At 35.3% G+C, this 18410-nt stretch overlaps 1 protein-coding gene across 1 annotated transcript in view; it reads left to right on the top strand.

The window, feature by feature from the left end:
• Positions 1 to 18410, top strand: part of GALNT1 (polypeptide N-acetylgalactosaminyltransferase 1) — a 94839-nt gene that overhangs the window by 55683 nt on the left and 20746 nt on the right. The window contains exons 4-7 of the mRNA XM_015595770.2: positions 9197 to 9363; positions 14623 to 14830; positions 15441 to 15611; positions 17680 to 17797. Coding sequence (XP_015451256.1) covers positions 9197 to 9363; positions 14623 to 14830; positions 15441 to 15611; positions 17680 to 17797 — 664 coding nt within the window. The remainder of the gene's footprint in view (positions 1 to 9196; positions 9364 to 14622; positions 14831 to 15440; positions 15612 to 17679; positions 17798 to 18410) is intronic.

Genomic DNA, 18410 nt, shown 5'->3' with positions numbered 1-18410 from the left:
TTTCCACTTCTTGTCTCACACTTAGAGTACAGGAAAGCTATGAATTTTTGAACGTTGGTTTTGTATCCAGAGACTTTACTGTATTTGCTTATTGTTTGTAGTAGTGTTCTTGTGGAGTCTTTAGAGTTTTCTATATAGAGAATCATGTCATCTGCAAATAGTGACAGTTTGACTTCTTCGTTTTCTATTTGGATGCCTTTTATATCTTTCTTTTGTCCGATTGTGCTTGCTAGGACCTCCAGTGTTATATTGAATAACAGTGGTGATAGTGGACAACCTTGCTTTGTTCCTGATCTTAGAGGGAAAGTTTTTAGTTTTTCACCATTAAGTATAATGTTGGCTGAAGGTTTGTCATATATAGCCTTCATTATGTTAAGGTACTTTCCTTCTCTACCGATTTTGTTAAGTGTTTTGATCATAAATGGATGCTGTATCTTGTCGAAGGCTTTTTCTGCATCTATTGATATGATCATATGATTCTTATTTTTTAAGTTATGTGGTGTATCACATTAATTGATTCACATATGTTGAACCATCCCTGTGCGCCTGGGATGAAGCCCACTTGTGGACTTGTGGTGTATAATCTTTTTAATATATTGCTATATTTGTACACTAGTATCTTATTTAGGATTTTTGCATCTGTGTTGATGAGAGGTATTGGTTTGTAGTTTTCTTTTTTTGTGTTATCTTTACCAGGTTTTGGTATCAGAGTAATGTTGGCCTCATAAAATGTATTGGGAAGTATTGCCTCCTCTTCGATTTTTTGAAAGAGTTTGAGGAGAATAGGTATTAAATCTTCTTTGAATGCTTCGCAGAATTCACTGGTGAAGCCATCTGGTCCTGGACTTTTACTTTATGGTAGGTTTTTGATTGTTTCAATTTCCATACTGCTGATTGGTCTATTTAGATTTTTCAGTTCTTCTTGATTCATTCTAGGAAGGTTGTATTTTTCTAAGTACTGGTCTTTTTCTTCTAGGTTATTAAATTTGGTGTTACATACTTATTCTTGTATGATCCTTTGTATTTCTGTGATGTCAGTCATAATTTCCCCTTTTTCATCTGGTAGGAGGTTTTAAACTCTATTATTACCAAAAGATTCATATGATCAGTTTTTAAAAAAGATTCTTTTAAGTGCTGTATAACTTAAAACAAATATACAGTTGTACATGTACAGATAGATTACTGAATTTTTATTGCTGATATGTATATTCCTCTCTAACCATCATCCAAATTAAGATATGTTTCCATCACCCTTGAAAGTTCTCTTATGTTTCTTTCCAGTCAGTACTCCTACCTGAGAGGCAGCCTTTGTTCCGATCTCTCTAAATATAGTTGAGTTTTGCCCATTTTTTGAAATTTTAAAAAATGAATCAATGTAATATATATTCTTTTGTGTCTTTGAAATCCATGTTGTGGATATATCAGAAGTTTATTCTTTTCCATTGCAGGGTAGAGTTTTGTTAATGTGAATATAACATAGTTTATTTACACATTGATAGGCATTTGGGTTGCTTCCACTTTTTGACTATTATGAATTAAGCTGTTGTGACATTCTTGTGCATATCTTTTGAAGGACTTAAGCTCTCATTTCTCTTTGGTATCTATTCGGGTAAAGGAATGGGTATACATTTATATAGCTTTTGTACATGCTGTCAAAGATTTTTCCAAGATGGTTGTACTAATTTACACTCCTGTGTACAATATAAGAGACCCAGTTGCTCCATATGAGGAAGGTAATACAAAATATCTAGACTATAGGACAGCTGGCCCAGTTAAAAACAGAGGAACTGTACAAAAAACAGGTAGGTTAAGTGAATTTATCTGCAGCTGAGACCCCTAGCCACTTTGCTTCTATGGCTTTCATTAACGCTAGCAACCAGGCCTTCCCCTCCAGGCAAGAGATTGGACTAGCTCTAGAGAAAAAAACCTACAGACACCGACGTCAGAGATTCTCCAATTTGTGGCACAGCCTGATCACCCCAGTGCAAACTCATAGTAAGCTTGATGCATCTACATTTATTGTGACTATTGATATATTTGTACTTCTTGTAGGTTGAACTATACAAAATTGATATTTTAACCATTTTGACTTAAGAAAATTAGTTTCATAAAGTTCAATCTAATCTTGTTTTCTGTTTACCTTTTTAATTTTCCACTCATTTTCTGCTTTGCTGATTGATATCATTTCAGATGATAAACTTTTTAGTATTTGTGTTTTTCTCTCTCATGGTTTGGTCTATTCATTTAATAGTAAGATCTGTAATTGTCAAGAAGATATGGGTTTATCTTCATCTACATGCTTAGTGCACATAGTGTACTTTTGCACTGGGTATTCATATTATTCTTCAATTCTAAGACATTTCTAGCTCTAATCTCAGATAATTGCTACATCACCATTTCCTCCAGTCTATTCATCTGGAACTACTCATATGCATATACTGTAGCTGCTCAATCTATGCCCGTATTTTTTCTCCCGTTTTGAATTGTATCTAGGTGACTTTCTCATTAATATCTTGATAGTGGCAAAGTCCAGGTCTAGTTCTGCCATTTATTGACTGTCTGACTTTGGACAAGTTACTTTACCTTTCTGTACCTCAGTATCCTTATCTGAACAATAAGGAAAATATCAAAAATTGCTGTGACGATTTGTAGTGCTTTGAATACTTCCTGGTACTTAGAATATAGAGAGGGCCTTTTCAGAAAGTGAGCTCTAGGTCCTAGTTTGATTTTCAGGAAAAGCCAACTCTAAGCATGCTTTTCCATCCCCACTCTTTTTTTATTAATCATTTTCTGGCTTCTGAAGTGTAATCACAATGAAATGTTAAATGAGAAATATCACATTAATACTTAACTATCCCCATACTAAGTTGGACAGAGATGGCCAGCAGATGCATTTCAAAACGATTTCCAGAGGTGGAAGGATAAGTAGTATGGGACAGCCCCTAGAGTGCAGCTTTTTCACTCCCTTTTCTGAATCCAGAAAAGCCTTGCTTATTCTTAGTCATGGACTCAACTGGTGGTATAAACTGGCAGTGTTCAGATCATCCTGTGCCTGCTAAGAACCTTTACAGCCTTGTAGGGTCTCCATGGGCATATTTCCTGGAGGAAATATGGAAAGGATATTCTTTCCTGGAGGAAAGAATAACATTGTTCCGGTGTCAAAAAGAGTTAAATAGAGTAACAGTCAAAGAATAACTTGCAGCGTGTGGTCTTAGGGAAGCAGGTTTAAGACAAATTCCAAATCACCTAATATGGCAATTCCATTCTATATAATTAGTTTTGGATGCTTAAAAAATAGTAATACTATTTAGTCAGTATTATGTACCAGGCACTATATACATTATTACATTTAAGCAGTTGAACAAAGTAGTAGTATGCTCAGTTTACTGTGGGGAAACTTGGATTTTAGGAAATTAAATGATTGGTGCCAGAGATAGTTAATAACTGACCCAAGTGAAATTTGTCAATGATAAAACATGTAATCTTGATCAGTGTGCTCTGCCATCACTTTTATGGTTAGTTCTTCATTGATCTTGTCTGAATGAGAGTACACAGGGGAGAAATTATGTAACATTGCTAAACACTGCCTGGCAGGTAGTCAGACATCTTAAGAAATACAGACTTGTCATTGGTAAATGGAAGTAATAGGCTAAATTTAATGAATGACCAAGAATGCTTTAAAAATCATAGCTTAAAGGCATATAAAGAGCATTAGATTATAGTGCATATCTACCTTGATTTGGAATTAAGCTTCTTCATGTTCTAAGCCTGTTTCCTCATCTGTAAAATTGAGATAATAATACCTCTTAGTGTTTTTGTAAGGATAAAGTGGGATAATGCATATAAAACTTTTAATGCCATTTCAGGCTGTAAGAGGGTTAGGATAACTAGAGAGGGACTTTAACAATTGAAAAATAATAAAAATTATAATTATCAAAAGACTTCTGTTGTTCTGTATTCTTGAATTGTTAGGTATTTGTATGGATTGATTCTTTGGTAAGCCCAGTCTTGGTGAGATGAACACTATTTTAAGCAAATTTAATAATGTCTATTTCCTGAAAAACCTCTGACTCAGGCAGGCACTCAAGCTAATTCTCAGACCATACAGTGAATTTCATGCATTAGAGTTTATTCAGTAATCCTTTCATTTATATATAACAATAGTCCTCATTATATAGGCCATCTTTTAGTATTGTACATAGGAACATAAATGAAACCTTGTGTTTTCACTCATTGTGTAAAAACTAGGGATTTTCAGTCAACTCCAACTCCACTCCAGTATATAACTCACTCCCATTAATAGCATCATTCACTATGGTAGTGATGGTGCAGTTCGAAAAACCTGCCCAGTGTCATTTAAGTGTGTGCATATACATTTATTTCTCCTTTCACCAGTTAATGGACATTTGGGTTGTTTCCATTTTCGGGCCATAAATTTGCATACAAGTGTTTATGTGGATAAATGTTTTCATTTTTCTTAGGTAGATTCCTAATTGCTGATTCATAGGGTAACTATGTAAGAATTTGCCAAACCTCTTTCCAGAGTGACTGCACTATTTACATTTCCATCAGCAATGCATGAGGGTTCTAGTTTCTGTACATCTTCACCAACACTTGTCTTCGATTGTCTTTTTTATTATAGCCATTCTGTTGGTTGTGAAGAGTAGTATCTCATTGTGATTTTAATTTGTAGTTCCCTAATGTCTTCATAAATGATATTGAAGATCTTTCATGTACTTATTATATTCTTATATCTTAAATGTTTTTTTAAATCTTTTGTCCATTTTTAATTGGATTATTTGCCTTCTTGTTAATGAGTTGTAATAGTTCTTTATATATTTTGGATACAAATCTTTTATCAGACCTATGATTTCCAAATATTTTCTCCTAGTTTGTTGGCTTTTTATTTCCTTAATGCTGCCTTTTGAAGCACAAAAATTTTTAAATTTTGATGAAGTCAGATTTATCAGTTGTTTCTTTTATGAATTCAGCTTTTAGTGTCATATCAAACTTAATGGTACAAGACTAAAAGCTTTTCCCCTACGATGGGAAACAAGGAAAGAATTCTGCTGTCCACTTCTATTCAACATTATACTTGAAGGTGGTCCAAAACCTGGAAGTACACACTGAAGAAAGAGAGCCCTAAGAGAAACACTCTCTTTCTGGTCTGAGGAACAAGAAAGGGGTCTCTTGATGGTTAGAAAGTGGAGAAAACCCTCTATTTTTTTCTTCTCCACCCGTCCCCCCCTCCATCGCTATTAAAACTCTGAGGGAGGAGGCTTCTCTCTGACCAGAGGATCTCTGGTCTCCAGAGCATGTAGAAGCCCCATTGTTTTTCTTTTTCTGACTTCTCTGCTTGGCCAAGAACACAGACACAATCACAGGAAGCATGTAGCAGAGAAAGGAAACTATAAAGCCTCAGCTTTCTAGCTATGTTGGAACACTCAACATAAATGATGTCAGTTCTCCCACAACAGATGTATAGATTTAATGCAATTCCATTCAGAATCCCAGCAAGGGGTTTGAAATTTAAATGGAAAGATAAAGGAAATAGGATAGCTATAATAATTTTGAAAAAGAATACAGTTGGAGGAAATACATTACCGAATTTAAAGACTTACTCTACAAGACAGTGTGGTATTGGCAAAGAGACATATATAAATTGGTGGAACAGAATAGAAAGTTCAGAAATAGATCCACACAAATATGGCTATTTGGTTTTTGCCAAAGGTACAGAAGCCATTCAATAAAGATTATCTTTTTCAACAAATGGTGTTGGAACGATTAGACATCCATATGCAAAAACATTAAACCTAAATCTCATGCGTTATATGAAAATTAACTCAAACTGGATCATAGATCTAAATCTAAAACCTAAAAATTTATAACTCTTAGGGAAGATATTCAGGACCTGGCTACATTATGCAGAGAGTATTTAGACATGACACCAAAAGCATGATTTAATTTTTTTAGATGATAAATTGAACATCAAATTTTAAAACTTTCATTCTCCTAAAAACACTGTTAAGAGAAAGAAATGAAAAGCTACAGACTGGGAGAAAATATTTGCAAACCATACTTTCAATAAAGGACTTATATCTAGAATATATAAAGAACTCTCAAAACAAACAACCCAATTAAAAAAAAGTGAATGCAATAAAATGTTAAAAAACTTGACACTTCATCTGAGATGCTAAATGGATGGCAGATGAGCACATGAAAAGACATTAGCCATTGGGGAAATGCCGATTAAAATGCCAATTAAAACCATGAGACACTACTTTATGCCTATTTAAATGGCTAAAATAAAAATTACTGACAGTATCATGTGCTGACAAAGATGCAGGACAGCTGGAACTCTCGTACAATCCCGGTGGGCACACAGGAAGCCTCTGGGGTGTGGTAAAAGTCTGTTTCTTCATCTGAGTGCTGACTCCTTGATGCTTTCACTTTGTGGAAAATCATACATCTATATACTTAGGACTTGTCAGCTCGTCTGTGTGTATATTATATTTCAATAGAAAGATTCTTTCCTCTTTCTCTAATGACAAACTGGTATGTAACTTTTTTTTAAAAAAAGTAGTAAAATCTCACACTGGTTGATTTTCATTCCTGAGGATGAAAGACTCAGTTGTGACTGAGGGTGGAAGAAAGCTGCTTCATAACACTGCCTGTGGCCTTCCTGCTCATCCTCAGCTCTGTTTCTCCCACCCTCAGAGGGACCTCCTACTCTCACCTCCACAAAGATAGGTAGTCCCTCCATGGGAAAAGCTTAGCTAGACTGCTGGAAAGTTCTTTGTGGCTTTCCCAAGTGTGTATGTGTTTATCTGTTCTGAGATCGGTTATGATGATTTTTCCGTATGTTCTCTATTTTCTATTTTGCTTTAAGAAAATATTTGTGAATTTGTTGTGTTCTCTAAATGATTAAATTTAACTTTGATTTAGGAAATTTTCTTTTTTATTAGAATCCCAATATTTGCTTTGCTTTTTTGGTTCTTCCATCCTATTGTGAATGATTTCCATTTTAGTCTTCCTTATTTCTAGTGTTCTTATAGTCTTACTTCCTTATCATACAATTTCAGAATTTAATTCTTTAATGTATCATCCAAGAAATAAATCTGGCTTATCATTTCTCTTCTGCAGAAACTGCCATCTCAGATTTTTCTGTTTTCTTCCTGTCCACATCCTGGCTAACATTCACATGGCTAACAATACTGTTTACACACTGTGTATTTTGCCTAATCATCTTCTGTGTCTCACTTAATTTTGTTCTTTTAGCTGTTTTGGTAAGCTGGCAGCTGTGTAATCACCTTGACTATTTCCTGCTTCCCAATTCTATAATAATAAAAGGGATTAATTTGGGAAAAGAGATACTATGTGATTTAATACGATTAAGTTAAATAATCGTAGAAACTTTTTCTTAACCTCCTTTACTTGTACCCAGGCCATTCCTGACTTCAAAGTCATGTTCAAGTAGTCTGTGAGTCAGGCATTCAGGAGACATCTTCCCATAAAAACATGAGTGTCTTGGCTTGCTCACCTATGATGTATTTGAAGCATAGTAGTAATGGTTATAATATATATAATCTAGCCACCATTTATGATAGAACAGAGTTTTGATGGGAAACTGTTTTTAGAAGTACTTGGAATGCTAAGGACACATTATCCCATAGCCTATGCAATTAGTCTCTTGGGCCTCACCTCTGTAGCCCAGATTTAGAGGCAAGGAGGTATAGACAGGGTGGCAAGCTGTGCGGTAGCCTTCTAGTGGATCTTTGAGTGAATGTAGGAGGAGAGGAGAGTTAACTGTGACATGGAAATGAGGCCATGGGTCTTTTGGGTCAGTGGATAGATAGTGAGGTTACTGGTAATAGGATTTGGAGACCACACGTGAAGAGTGTCTTGGGAATGGTAAGGAGAATGGGAGGGCTCAAAATGGGATTTAATGAAGAGAACAGTGGAAGCTATTCGTTTCCCCTTTTCTCCTTGGAGAAAGGAGGGACCAGTCCTCCCCGATAGTGAACTCTCCTTCCCATTACTCCTTTATTCAATCCCTTGACCTTGTCACCTTTTTTTTCCTCCATTTTCCTTTTCTTCCAACTTCCAACCAGCAGACTTAGGGAAGCACTTTCAGTAAGTAGAATTGTGGCAGCTTCTGAAGAGGGGATTTAATATTTTTTCTCTTCCTTTCTTCACTTCTATTGACAGGTAATAATAGATGAGAGTGGAGAGACCGCAAGGTTTGTGAAGCTTGCTAGAGAGCAGAAAAAAAAAATGTGAAAAGAGAAGGCTGGAGCAACATTTACAATATGGGGATACCTAAGAATGAATTATAAATGCACTCCTTAGGAGTGCTTATATTCAAGAACATCCCTTGATATCTATCTGGTTACTTAATGCTGTTATTGTTCTCTTATAGTTTCCAGTAGTTCCGTCTAGCTAACCAGATTGAAAGAAGAGACCATATGTCTAACAAAGTGGTAGAAACATAGTTAATACATTGATTTTGTGTCCATATTATTTTTGGGTCTGCTTGGTCTTTCAGATGATTGCATTTCTAGACATTGTCTTTACCAAACAAGATGTATACTGATATTTCATTGTGGAGGAGGCAGCATCAAGAGCTTGGTCAGTAGAGCACAGACTGTGGAGTCCTTAGTCAAGCACTGCCATTCTCTGGCTGTGTCTTCAGCTTCCATCTGTGAAATGTGGCTCCAAGTACCTCACAGAATTATTAGGAAGCCTAAGTGCCTAGTACACATGAGATACCCAATAAATACTGGTTCTCCTCCTTTGTGAAAGTTATATTTTTGTTTAGCTTATTAAATTGTGTAGATTCTAGTGGTTCTGATTTTTTTGTCCAGTTGGATTCTTGAGGGAAATTGTTTGGAATTGATGATATAGCCTTAGTTCATTCTCTGTTAAAATGAATTGACAGAAAACATCAAGAAGAGGTGCCCAATTTTAAAAATACAACTGACATCTTTAAAATAATTTTAATTTAAACATATAACTTTCAATAGGTACTATTTATTAAACATGCAGCATTAACAAAAACTTAAATGAATAAAAAGTAACCAAGAGTCCCACCACTAGAGCAAACTGTTTTTATTTTTCTATTACCCTTCTAGGCTGGATTCATTCATTACGCTATCTTACCAGTCACTTTTTATAAAGACATTTGCTTTGTCTCTAGGTGTAAAACAAAGGTGTATCCAGATAATCTTCCTACAACAAGTGTGGTGATTGTTTTCCACAATGAGGCTTGGAGCACACTTCTGCGAACTGTCCATAGTGTCATTAATCGCTCACCAAGACACTTGCTAGAAGAAATTGTTCTAGTAGATGATGCCAGTGAAAGAGGTAAATTTCAAATTTTAATGCAAATAATATACACACCTTTTGTCATTAATATTAAAAAAAACTAGTTGCTATCATTTTTAACACAGCAATTTTTTACAAACTTAATTTTAAAAATATTTGTGGCATTTGAACTCATTCACATATGAAAAAAATTACACACCATGAAATTTTAAATATTTTAATTAGCATTTAGTTTGTGTCACATCTTAATCTTTTAAAGAAATATTACATAATATAAACGTTTATGGAGAACAGTGGAATAAAAACATAATTTTATTAGGATTTTCTCTGTAAGAAGCTATATCCCTGAGTCAAAGGAGAGAAATTGGATCTTACATAGAGCCATGAATGGAGAAACTTAGTTCCTTGTACAGTGGGAAGTATCTTTGGCAGCAGAATGAAGCCTCAGCTGGGCAAGCCTTACTTCCCCAGATTCTTTTTAGGTTTTCCCATTTTACTCCATTTCTGCTAGGTGCATAAAAGGATAAAGAAGGAACTTATGAAAAAGTGGTGTATGACTCTGATCTCATAATAAATCTCTATAGTGATTCTTGCCCCATAAGAATCTCAGCATTTTTCACAAGCTTAGAATCTCTCGACCTGTTTTATTAAGTACTCTTTTGGAGAGGTATATTAATTAAAAGTACGTTGGCCCAATATTATTTATTCTGAATCCTTGGAGATTTCACACCACTAAGTAATATACAAAATGCTCTATGTAGTCCAACAATTAAACCTGTTAAACTCAGAGATACACAGCATTTCCCAGGTTTTTTTCCCCACAGCTCATCTATTTAGGATTGTTGGTGTCATGTGTTCCCCCAATATTCCTGTGTTCATGTGAGAAAAATTTAGAGGGAATAACAGATCAGCCTTAAACTTTATGACCCATCATTTCAGCCTCTTTGCTAATATCTTCAACTTTCTTGCCTAATGTCTCATTGCATCTGGTAAGACAGTTTAGTCAAGTATTACGACTTCACATTCTTGTGCCCACACTAAATATGTACATTTAACCATGATTAAATTTAATGTCTTCATATCTTAATTATTAGGAGTAATTTGCATATTAACAACCATTTAAATCTTATTTACTTTGCCAGATTGTAGAGGTACAAATAAGTTATAGTCCTACCTTCTCAAGTACCTTATAGCTTACCTCCTTAATCTAATTGAGGAAACAGTTTATAATCACACAAAATATTTAAATAATAGTATAATACACAATGCCTTTAATGTCAAAATTAATGAGAGTTATAAATTAAGAATACCACACTTAAATAATTACTGTTGAACAAAGAAGTATAAACCTCATGTAGATAATTATTTGGTAGGAGTTAATTAATTCTTTAAGAAAAGTAACTGAAGTTAATTTAAGCAGAGATCTGTACAAACATCCATACTGTAAGTGACTTGTGTTTGGTTTACTCATTTGTTGATATTTGCTAAATTAAATATTCCTCAAGGAGAGAGATTTTTCTTCAGATAAAATGAACTATTTTTCCACTTCCTCCTTTGGTTTCTCTATTATTCCGCTGAGTGTCTGAGATGGCTATGTGAAATATTTTTTTGTAGTATGTGGCCTAATCTGAAAGACACATGTATCCACAACTCTAAAGTGACAGAGAAAGTCATGTATATAAGTTATCTTTTTCCTTCCTCATGAGGGCCCTTCTTAATCACACCAAACTGTATAAATCTGAAGAGGAAACATGTGGCAGACATCTACTTTACTCTTCCACCTGGGGCTCTTGGCTAAGCAGGGTCCCTGAGTGTTACCCCAGAGCCCTCACCAGGGGTCTGCTTCTCCTTTATCTTCCTGCCTTGAAAGCCTCAGGAGCCTAGGTCACAATTTCTGATATTTGGGAACCACTAGGCATTTTGTTTTTGTGGTTATAATTGTAGTCTTGCTATCCAGATTGAGAATTACCTAATACAGTTTTCTTTGGCTCTCTTGTTTAGGTGGGAACGCATCTAAGGCACCATCATTTATTTATCACCTGAACTGATGAAATAAACTAACTGGTCTCCCCACATACTTTCACACCATCCTATGCTTTATGCAAAGTGAGCTTTTAAATATGTAAATCAGACCATGTCACTTCTCTGATTAAAACCTTTCTGTAAGGCCTGCATGACCTGGCTTCTGCCTGTATCTCCAGTCACATCTTCAGCTGTTCCCTGCCCACCCCATCCCCACAGTTCAGCTCAGATGTTTACTCAGAATCAAGTTATATTCAGAGAGGCCTTCCTTGACCTCCTAAGACCAGATCATGTCCCTCTGACATCTCAGAACACTCTTCTCACCAAAAGATTTTACTGTTTGCCCGTTTAATGAGTGTCTCTTTCCCCCACCCTCTAGCCAAACCCCTGTTAGACTTTATATTCAATCAGGGCTATTTGCTCACAGTTATCTCCTCAGTGTTCACAGCGCCTGTTAGTAAACAGTTCAGAATTTATTGAATGAATGAATGAATGAATGAATGAATGAATGAATAATCTACCAGTTAACCTTTGCTTTTACTTCTTGTCTGTACAAGCTTCCTAATTAGATTATGTAGCATGCATAGTCTGCTCATGGCCTCAGGATACTTGATTTCACAGTTAACCTGCTGAGTTATCAGTAGCTCTATTAAAAAACTATGAAGTAGGTGCTATAATTATCCCTATTTTATTGATGAGGAAAATGAGGCTTAGCATAAACCAAGGGCTTGACCCCTTAACTGGTATGCACATCACGTCTGTCCTAAGTTTATGGTTACAGGGTCTCCAGTGAAGACAAGAGTCTGGATGAATCCCTAATTCATGTCAGAAGTAACATAATCATCATCTCAGAAGGTTATCTTAAGACTTAGAACTGATAGAATGTTCCTAATCTGAGTTGACTTATTTTTATTATACACAAAAGGAAATGGAGGTTCTTATTTAGTACGGATTAGGAGTCAGGTTTATTAGACTTTAAATTCATTGCTCTGTCTACTACTCTTTAGAGTTCCGGCTGAGACTTCTTAGATGTTGCTGTGAGGAGTGAAATTTTCCTTGACACACACCCTCTCTGACAACCTCACACTCCCTGATGGAGAGATGCCTAGAAATCCATTTGTTAATAGCTATAAAGATATTCTAATAAATAAGGTTCTCTTAATTTTAGATCACATAGTAGCTTCCAATCATAATCACCACCATCACCGCTTGATTCATTTTTGTAAAATGAGGCATCAGTAAATAGTTACTAATACCCTACCTAGCCCTGAGACCATAATTCTGTATTAACTATTAGGAAGACACCTATTTCTTAGCCTTATTGCATGAAAGAAAGCCACAGATGTCATACTAAGATGTCAAGAAAATTTGTGGAATAGTAATGTTTTTGAGCTATCAGACCAAAGAGTCATGCATTTTTCACTTTCTTTATAGACAGGACAGAGTATTATAACTTTCAAAGATGTGAGATTGAGGAATTAGATTGCTTTGATTTTTAAGCACTTTAAGCTGTCTTAATATTTTGAGGAAGACTTACTGAGAGATACATTGTTTGTGACACACCCAACCTTGGCTGGTCTAAGGTACTAGAATATATCTCACACCCTACCACATGACATTCTCTCAAACTCTGGACATAAAATAATATACATGTGTGTCAGATCAGGTGAATCCACAGTCCTAAATTGTTCTCTGTAGTTCCCTTCTAGAATTTTATATGGATGACAAGATGAGCTTTCAAGTCATGCAAACCTGAGTTCGAATCTTGGATTCAACCCCTTAACTAGCTGTGTCACCTTGATCAGTTCATTTAATATTCTGAGCCTTAGATATTCATGTCTAAAATATGTGTAATAACTTTCTTGTGTAACTTTGAGATTAAATGAGATTAAACTTGTAAAGGGCCTGCCATTGTGCTAAACAGACTCAAAGTGGTAGCTACTACTGCAGAATGTTGCTTTTCTTTCTAATTGGCATTACCTTTTTACTCAGAATCAAATTATATCTTTCTGACCTTAAGATTTGGTTCATAAAAATCACAGTGGTGATCAGGTAGGAGTTCTATTCCAGGTATTTTTTAGATACTCATTGTAGCCCAAATATATTAGGAAATATATTAGCAGTGGTAGAAGTGATGGTTATTCTGTTATAGTGGGACACAAAGGCCTTTCTCTTTCACAATTTTCATATCCCTGATTATTTCAGTATTGAGTCATTCTAGTCTTACCAGTTAAACAGACAAGAACCATTTCACTTCTGTTTGTCTTTCCCTCTCCACTATATAGGAAGTCCTTTGGATCCCCACTTAGTACTTAAAGAGCTCAACCCCTTAATACATAAATCTGGCTTTCCATGTGACTCTCCCATTATTAAAGCCTTATGGGACAAAGCTAGTCATAGTCACAGTATTTTCCATCTCAAATTTTCCCTTCCCTAGAGAGATCATCCTAGGGGTACTAGTTGTAAAGACATTTGGCCATACCACCCATCAATAGCTTCTCTGGCATAAATACCATGAAATAATCTAATTTGAAAAATTCTTTCTCTTTGTTTTGAGAAAGCTGAGCCTTTTCTGCTTTTTAAAGTGAATTATATACTTAAAAGGCAAGACATCCTCGACTTATGGGCATAACCTGTATCTGCATGGCTTCAGGATAATTATTGATTTCATACAACTACTTCCTTTCCCTTTCCCCTTTTCCTCTTCAATTGCCCTTTCCTATGAAAACCATTTTTACTTAGGCCTACTTGTCTGTTAAGGATCTCTATTTGGTCTTCTGAGCTTTACCTCACTTCCTACCTCCTGATTAAAGAACTACATAGTCAAAGACTGTAATAATCAATAAGACAATCAGTTCTACCTTTGAAGAAATCCCACAATTTTCTGAACTCTAACAGCTATTGCATATTGTTCCTTTTCTCTGTTGCAGTCTGGATTGAATGCTCTTGAACAACATTCTTTCTGTCTCTGATCTTTACACATGATTAGGAAAAGAATTGAGCCTGACAAAAAAGAGTTGCTTAGAGAAATGTAGTAACTTGCCTATCTTTGATTTAGCCTGAACCCAAAGGCTCCTCCTGATAAGGTAGAGGCAGCCCTTGTACTTTCTCTAAGGAAATGAAAAGGCTTCCTGTAGTGAAATGGGTTTGTGAGGGAGCCCCATGGAAAGTGCTCAGTAAATGTGTTGAATGACTATTGCACATCAAAATTTCTTTACATCTGAATAATGCCAGGTCACAGTTTTTTTTGTTATTTTTGTTCTGTTAATTTTTCAGACTTTTTGAAAAGACCTCTAGAGAGTTATGTGAAAAAATTGAAAGTACCAGTTCATGTAATTCGAATGGAACAACGTTCTGGATTGATCAGAGCTAGGTTAAAAGGAGCCGCTGTATCTAAAGGCCAAGTGATCACCTTCTTAGACGCTCACTGTGAGTGTACAGTGGGATGGCTGGAGCCTCTCTTAGCCAGGATCAAACATGACAGGTAATGTTCTGGAGTCTGTAAGTTTGTTTTCAGTGCATGTGTCCTAAACTCTATGTTAAATTGCAAAATTCTGTGTTTTTAAATAAATACAAATATAATTTCCTCTGAAGTTCCTTTAACATACCCACGAAAAGCACTCTTAAATATGAAGAAGACCTTCTTCTAAAGTCTGGAAAGAATGTTTGCAAACTGTCTTGTTAATGAAGATAGATTAGGAGATATGTTGTTAAGATGTATACGAGATATATATATATATATATATACATACGCTATGCTCATTAAACAAGGAGAACAGATGGACAATGAACTCAGGGAAGGTAGGATAAAACCCTTTACTTGTCTCTACCTTCTAAAATTAACACTAGGGCAGGCAGGTCATCTCTTCTCCGTCTACATCCTTACTGGAACTGTAGCACAGCAAGAAGTGGAAGGGGGTGGGGAGATACATGTAACATCCTGAAATGCTTAACTGTATATTGAAAAGCACTATAATTTTAGATAATACAGGAAGAGCTTTGGGAGCCAGAGGTGCCCATGGTTGTAGACTTTCATAATGCACATTTTGAATGACATCTGTAATTGAAAAATAAATTTGCTTTTATGATTTTAGGAAAACAGTGGTATGTCCTATCATTGATGTGATCAGTGATGATACTTTTGAGTACATGGCAGGTTCTGATATGACCTATGGTGGATTCAACTGGAAGCTCAATTTTCGCTGGTATCCTGTTCCCCAAAGAGAAATGGACAGAAGGAAAGGTGATCGGACTCTTCCTGTTAGGTAATTAATTTGTCAAACATTTCCCCTAGAGTTATCAGCAGGAGATTGTGAAGCTTTGGGAATCATGTTATAAAGATTATAAGTATATGTTGAGAGACATGAAGTATTTGTGTATCACATATGTAATTAAGAGCCATCTTTCACAAATATATTATTTTTCATCATCAATTAATAAAATTAGAATTTTTCATTTATATAAACCTAGTGTACGTAAGAAATGATGGTGACATGCATGTTCCTTCATTCCTATATGAACATTTTGTAAATCTAACAGATTTGTGCTTTAATTCAGTTGTTAAGGATAATAACATTTAACTTGAATCAACCTGTCCATTAATTAATTGTGTTAGTATGTGAAAATATTACCTAAAACTGGGTCCCTGCCCCAGAATGTAAGATTTTAAATTCAGACTTGTACCGTCTGGATGATAGTTACTGATAAGTAAGGTTTTAAAAAGTTTGTTTTAAATATATTTAAAAAAAAAAAAAAAACTAGAATTGACAAAAATATAAAAAAAGGGATTTCTATTAGTTAGTGTTTTTCTTTTTCCGTTTAGTCACATATAGATTTTTCTTCAGAAGGGGATAAAAATCTTGCTATTCAGAACCTTCAAATTGAGACCTTGGACTTTCTGAGCCATCCTAAGATTTATTCCATTTGCATCAGCCTGCTGCTTCTGTAGTAATTTCAGAGTTCCATTAGTACCAGGTCTTTTGGTTTTTTCCCATCCCGGATCTCCTTCACTTAAATTCAAGCCCAGTTCTGGCAAAGTCAAAGACAAGTTTCACTAATCCTAATCTCTTTACCCCTAGCAAACACGAGTTTTTTCCTAGTAAAGGGACTTTTCCCACTCTTTTGCTGACAGTTCAAATCACCGTCTAAAACAGGGTTCCTAAACATTTTGTAAATGATGGACTTTGAAAAATCTGATAAAAGCTATGAGTCTTCTCCAAGCAGGGGAAGGTGCAGTGCAGATCATATAATTCTAGGAAATTTATAGATATCCCAAAACCCAGGTCAAGAAAACTCTGTACTAAATGATAACTCCGGGTATTGGCCTATTTCCTTTGACTCCTAAGATATTAGATTTTCTTTCTTTTACTCTTCTAAAATCAAATAAGTCCTAACTTTTTTTGTGGAAACAAAACTATGTCTACTAGAAAAGCAAATGTGCCACCCTAGCTAGGGCACAGAATAAGTATATTAGGGTTACAGAGGTGGCCAGTTCATCCTAAAATATGATCTCCATAGTGTCTTCTTCCTTAGAACTTAGTTATTTTCTCCTACTCAGAGTCTGTTTTTTCTCCATACTCATCCTTCAAGGAAATCAAATGTTTGACTGGTATGCATTTATTTAAACCCCCTTCATTATTATTTCTCTGCTTAAGTCCACCTATTCTCACCTGCTCTGCATACCTGGGCCATGTTTAAACAAACTGGGCTTCTCTTTTGCAGAGGATATACCATACTTGGTCAGGATGATGATCTTCCTAGAAAGAGCATATTTTTGTTCTATACTTGAATTTATTTTGTATTTAAAGGTTCCTATTAGGTATAGGGAAAGGCCCCATTGTTTTCATACTGTTTAGTCTTATATCTTTGCAGTATTTGCTACCCTTTATAACCTCGCCTGTTAGAGTTGCTAACTGAGTCTAGTTGGTTAATATAGTCAACTGCATTTATGGTTGTTAGGAACTATGGAGTGTAGGTATACACTCAGATGGAGAGGATTACGAGAAATGTCTTCAGTGTAAGGAGTTTCAGGGAAACTCAGTCAGGGCCCAAGGACCAGGAAAGGTACTAAAAATAAGAAGAGCCCTCGGGACTGGATAGAGAACAATGACCATGCAGAAGCTGTGACAACATGACTAGAGTGCAGGTTATATCTAAAGACCAAATAACATACCAAAAACCAAAGTCTCTAGGGGCCTGTGAAAGTTTTTGAGTATGAGAGTAAGCATTTATTCCATAGGTATAAACAGTTTTAAAACTACTTTTTAAAACAAAAACTGATTGCAGATTTCGAATTGTTATAATTAACAGTATAGTATTATGATTGACTTTCAGAACACCTACAATGGCAGGAGGTCTTTTTTCAATAGACAGAGATTACTTTCAGGAAATTGGAACATACGATGCTGGAATGGATATTTGGGGAGGAGAAAACCTAGAAATTTCCTTTAGGGTAAGTTCCCTTTGAAAAAAGTAGTCTTCTGTTTAACCTCAAATATAGATATGCTTTAACTATATTATCACTAAATTAAAAAAGTGAATTTGGTATGAATTTAATCAGACTTCAGAGCCTTTGGTGATACTGTTATGGGTTCATTATAAACTATTTTAAGCAAATAAGTCAGTTAATAGTCCACCTGTAAAACTTATACAAGATTTCCTATTTTTTTAATTTCTGTTATTTTCAAGGAACTAATTCAAACTCTAAAAACAAACGAAAAATAACTTGTAATTAGTATATGCTACATTGGTGCTTAACCACCGAATATGTAATTTCACTTTCCGTAATAGGCTTTGTTCTTCTGGTGTGAAAATTTTTCTCATACAAAACCTGGTCACTTTGCCAGCATTATAGTTTTCAATGAAAAGAAAAGGCAAAAAAAATCTGAAATTACTCTGATTTAACCCAGTGGACCTTGAGTCTTATGCATTTCACATTCACTAGAATCAACACATTATTTAAATGACATTGTGTATTTCTGAAAATAATCAGGTTTTAGACACATAGCTTAAAATGGAAACCACACTGAACTGCACTGTGGTCTAAACCAGCTAGCTCATTTTGT

Source organism: Pteropus alecto, unplaced genomic scaffold (genome assembly GCF_000325575.1).
Source record: "Pteropus alecto unplaced genomic scaffold, ASM32557v1 scaffold146, whole genome shotgun sequence".
Lineage (NCBI taxonomy): Eukaryota > Metazoa > Chordata > Mammalia > Chiroptera > Pteropodidae > Pteropus > Pteropus alecto.
Note: the sequence above shows the minus strand (reverse complement) of the source record. Positions and strands in the feature narration are given on the sequence as shown.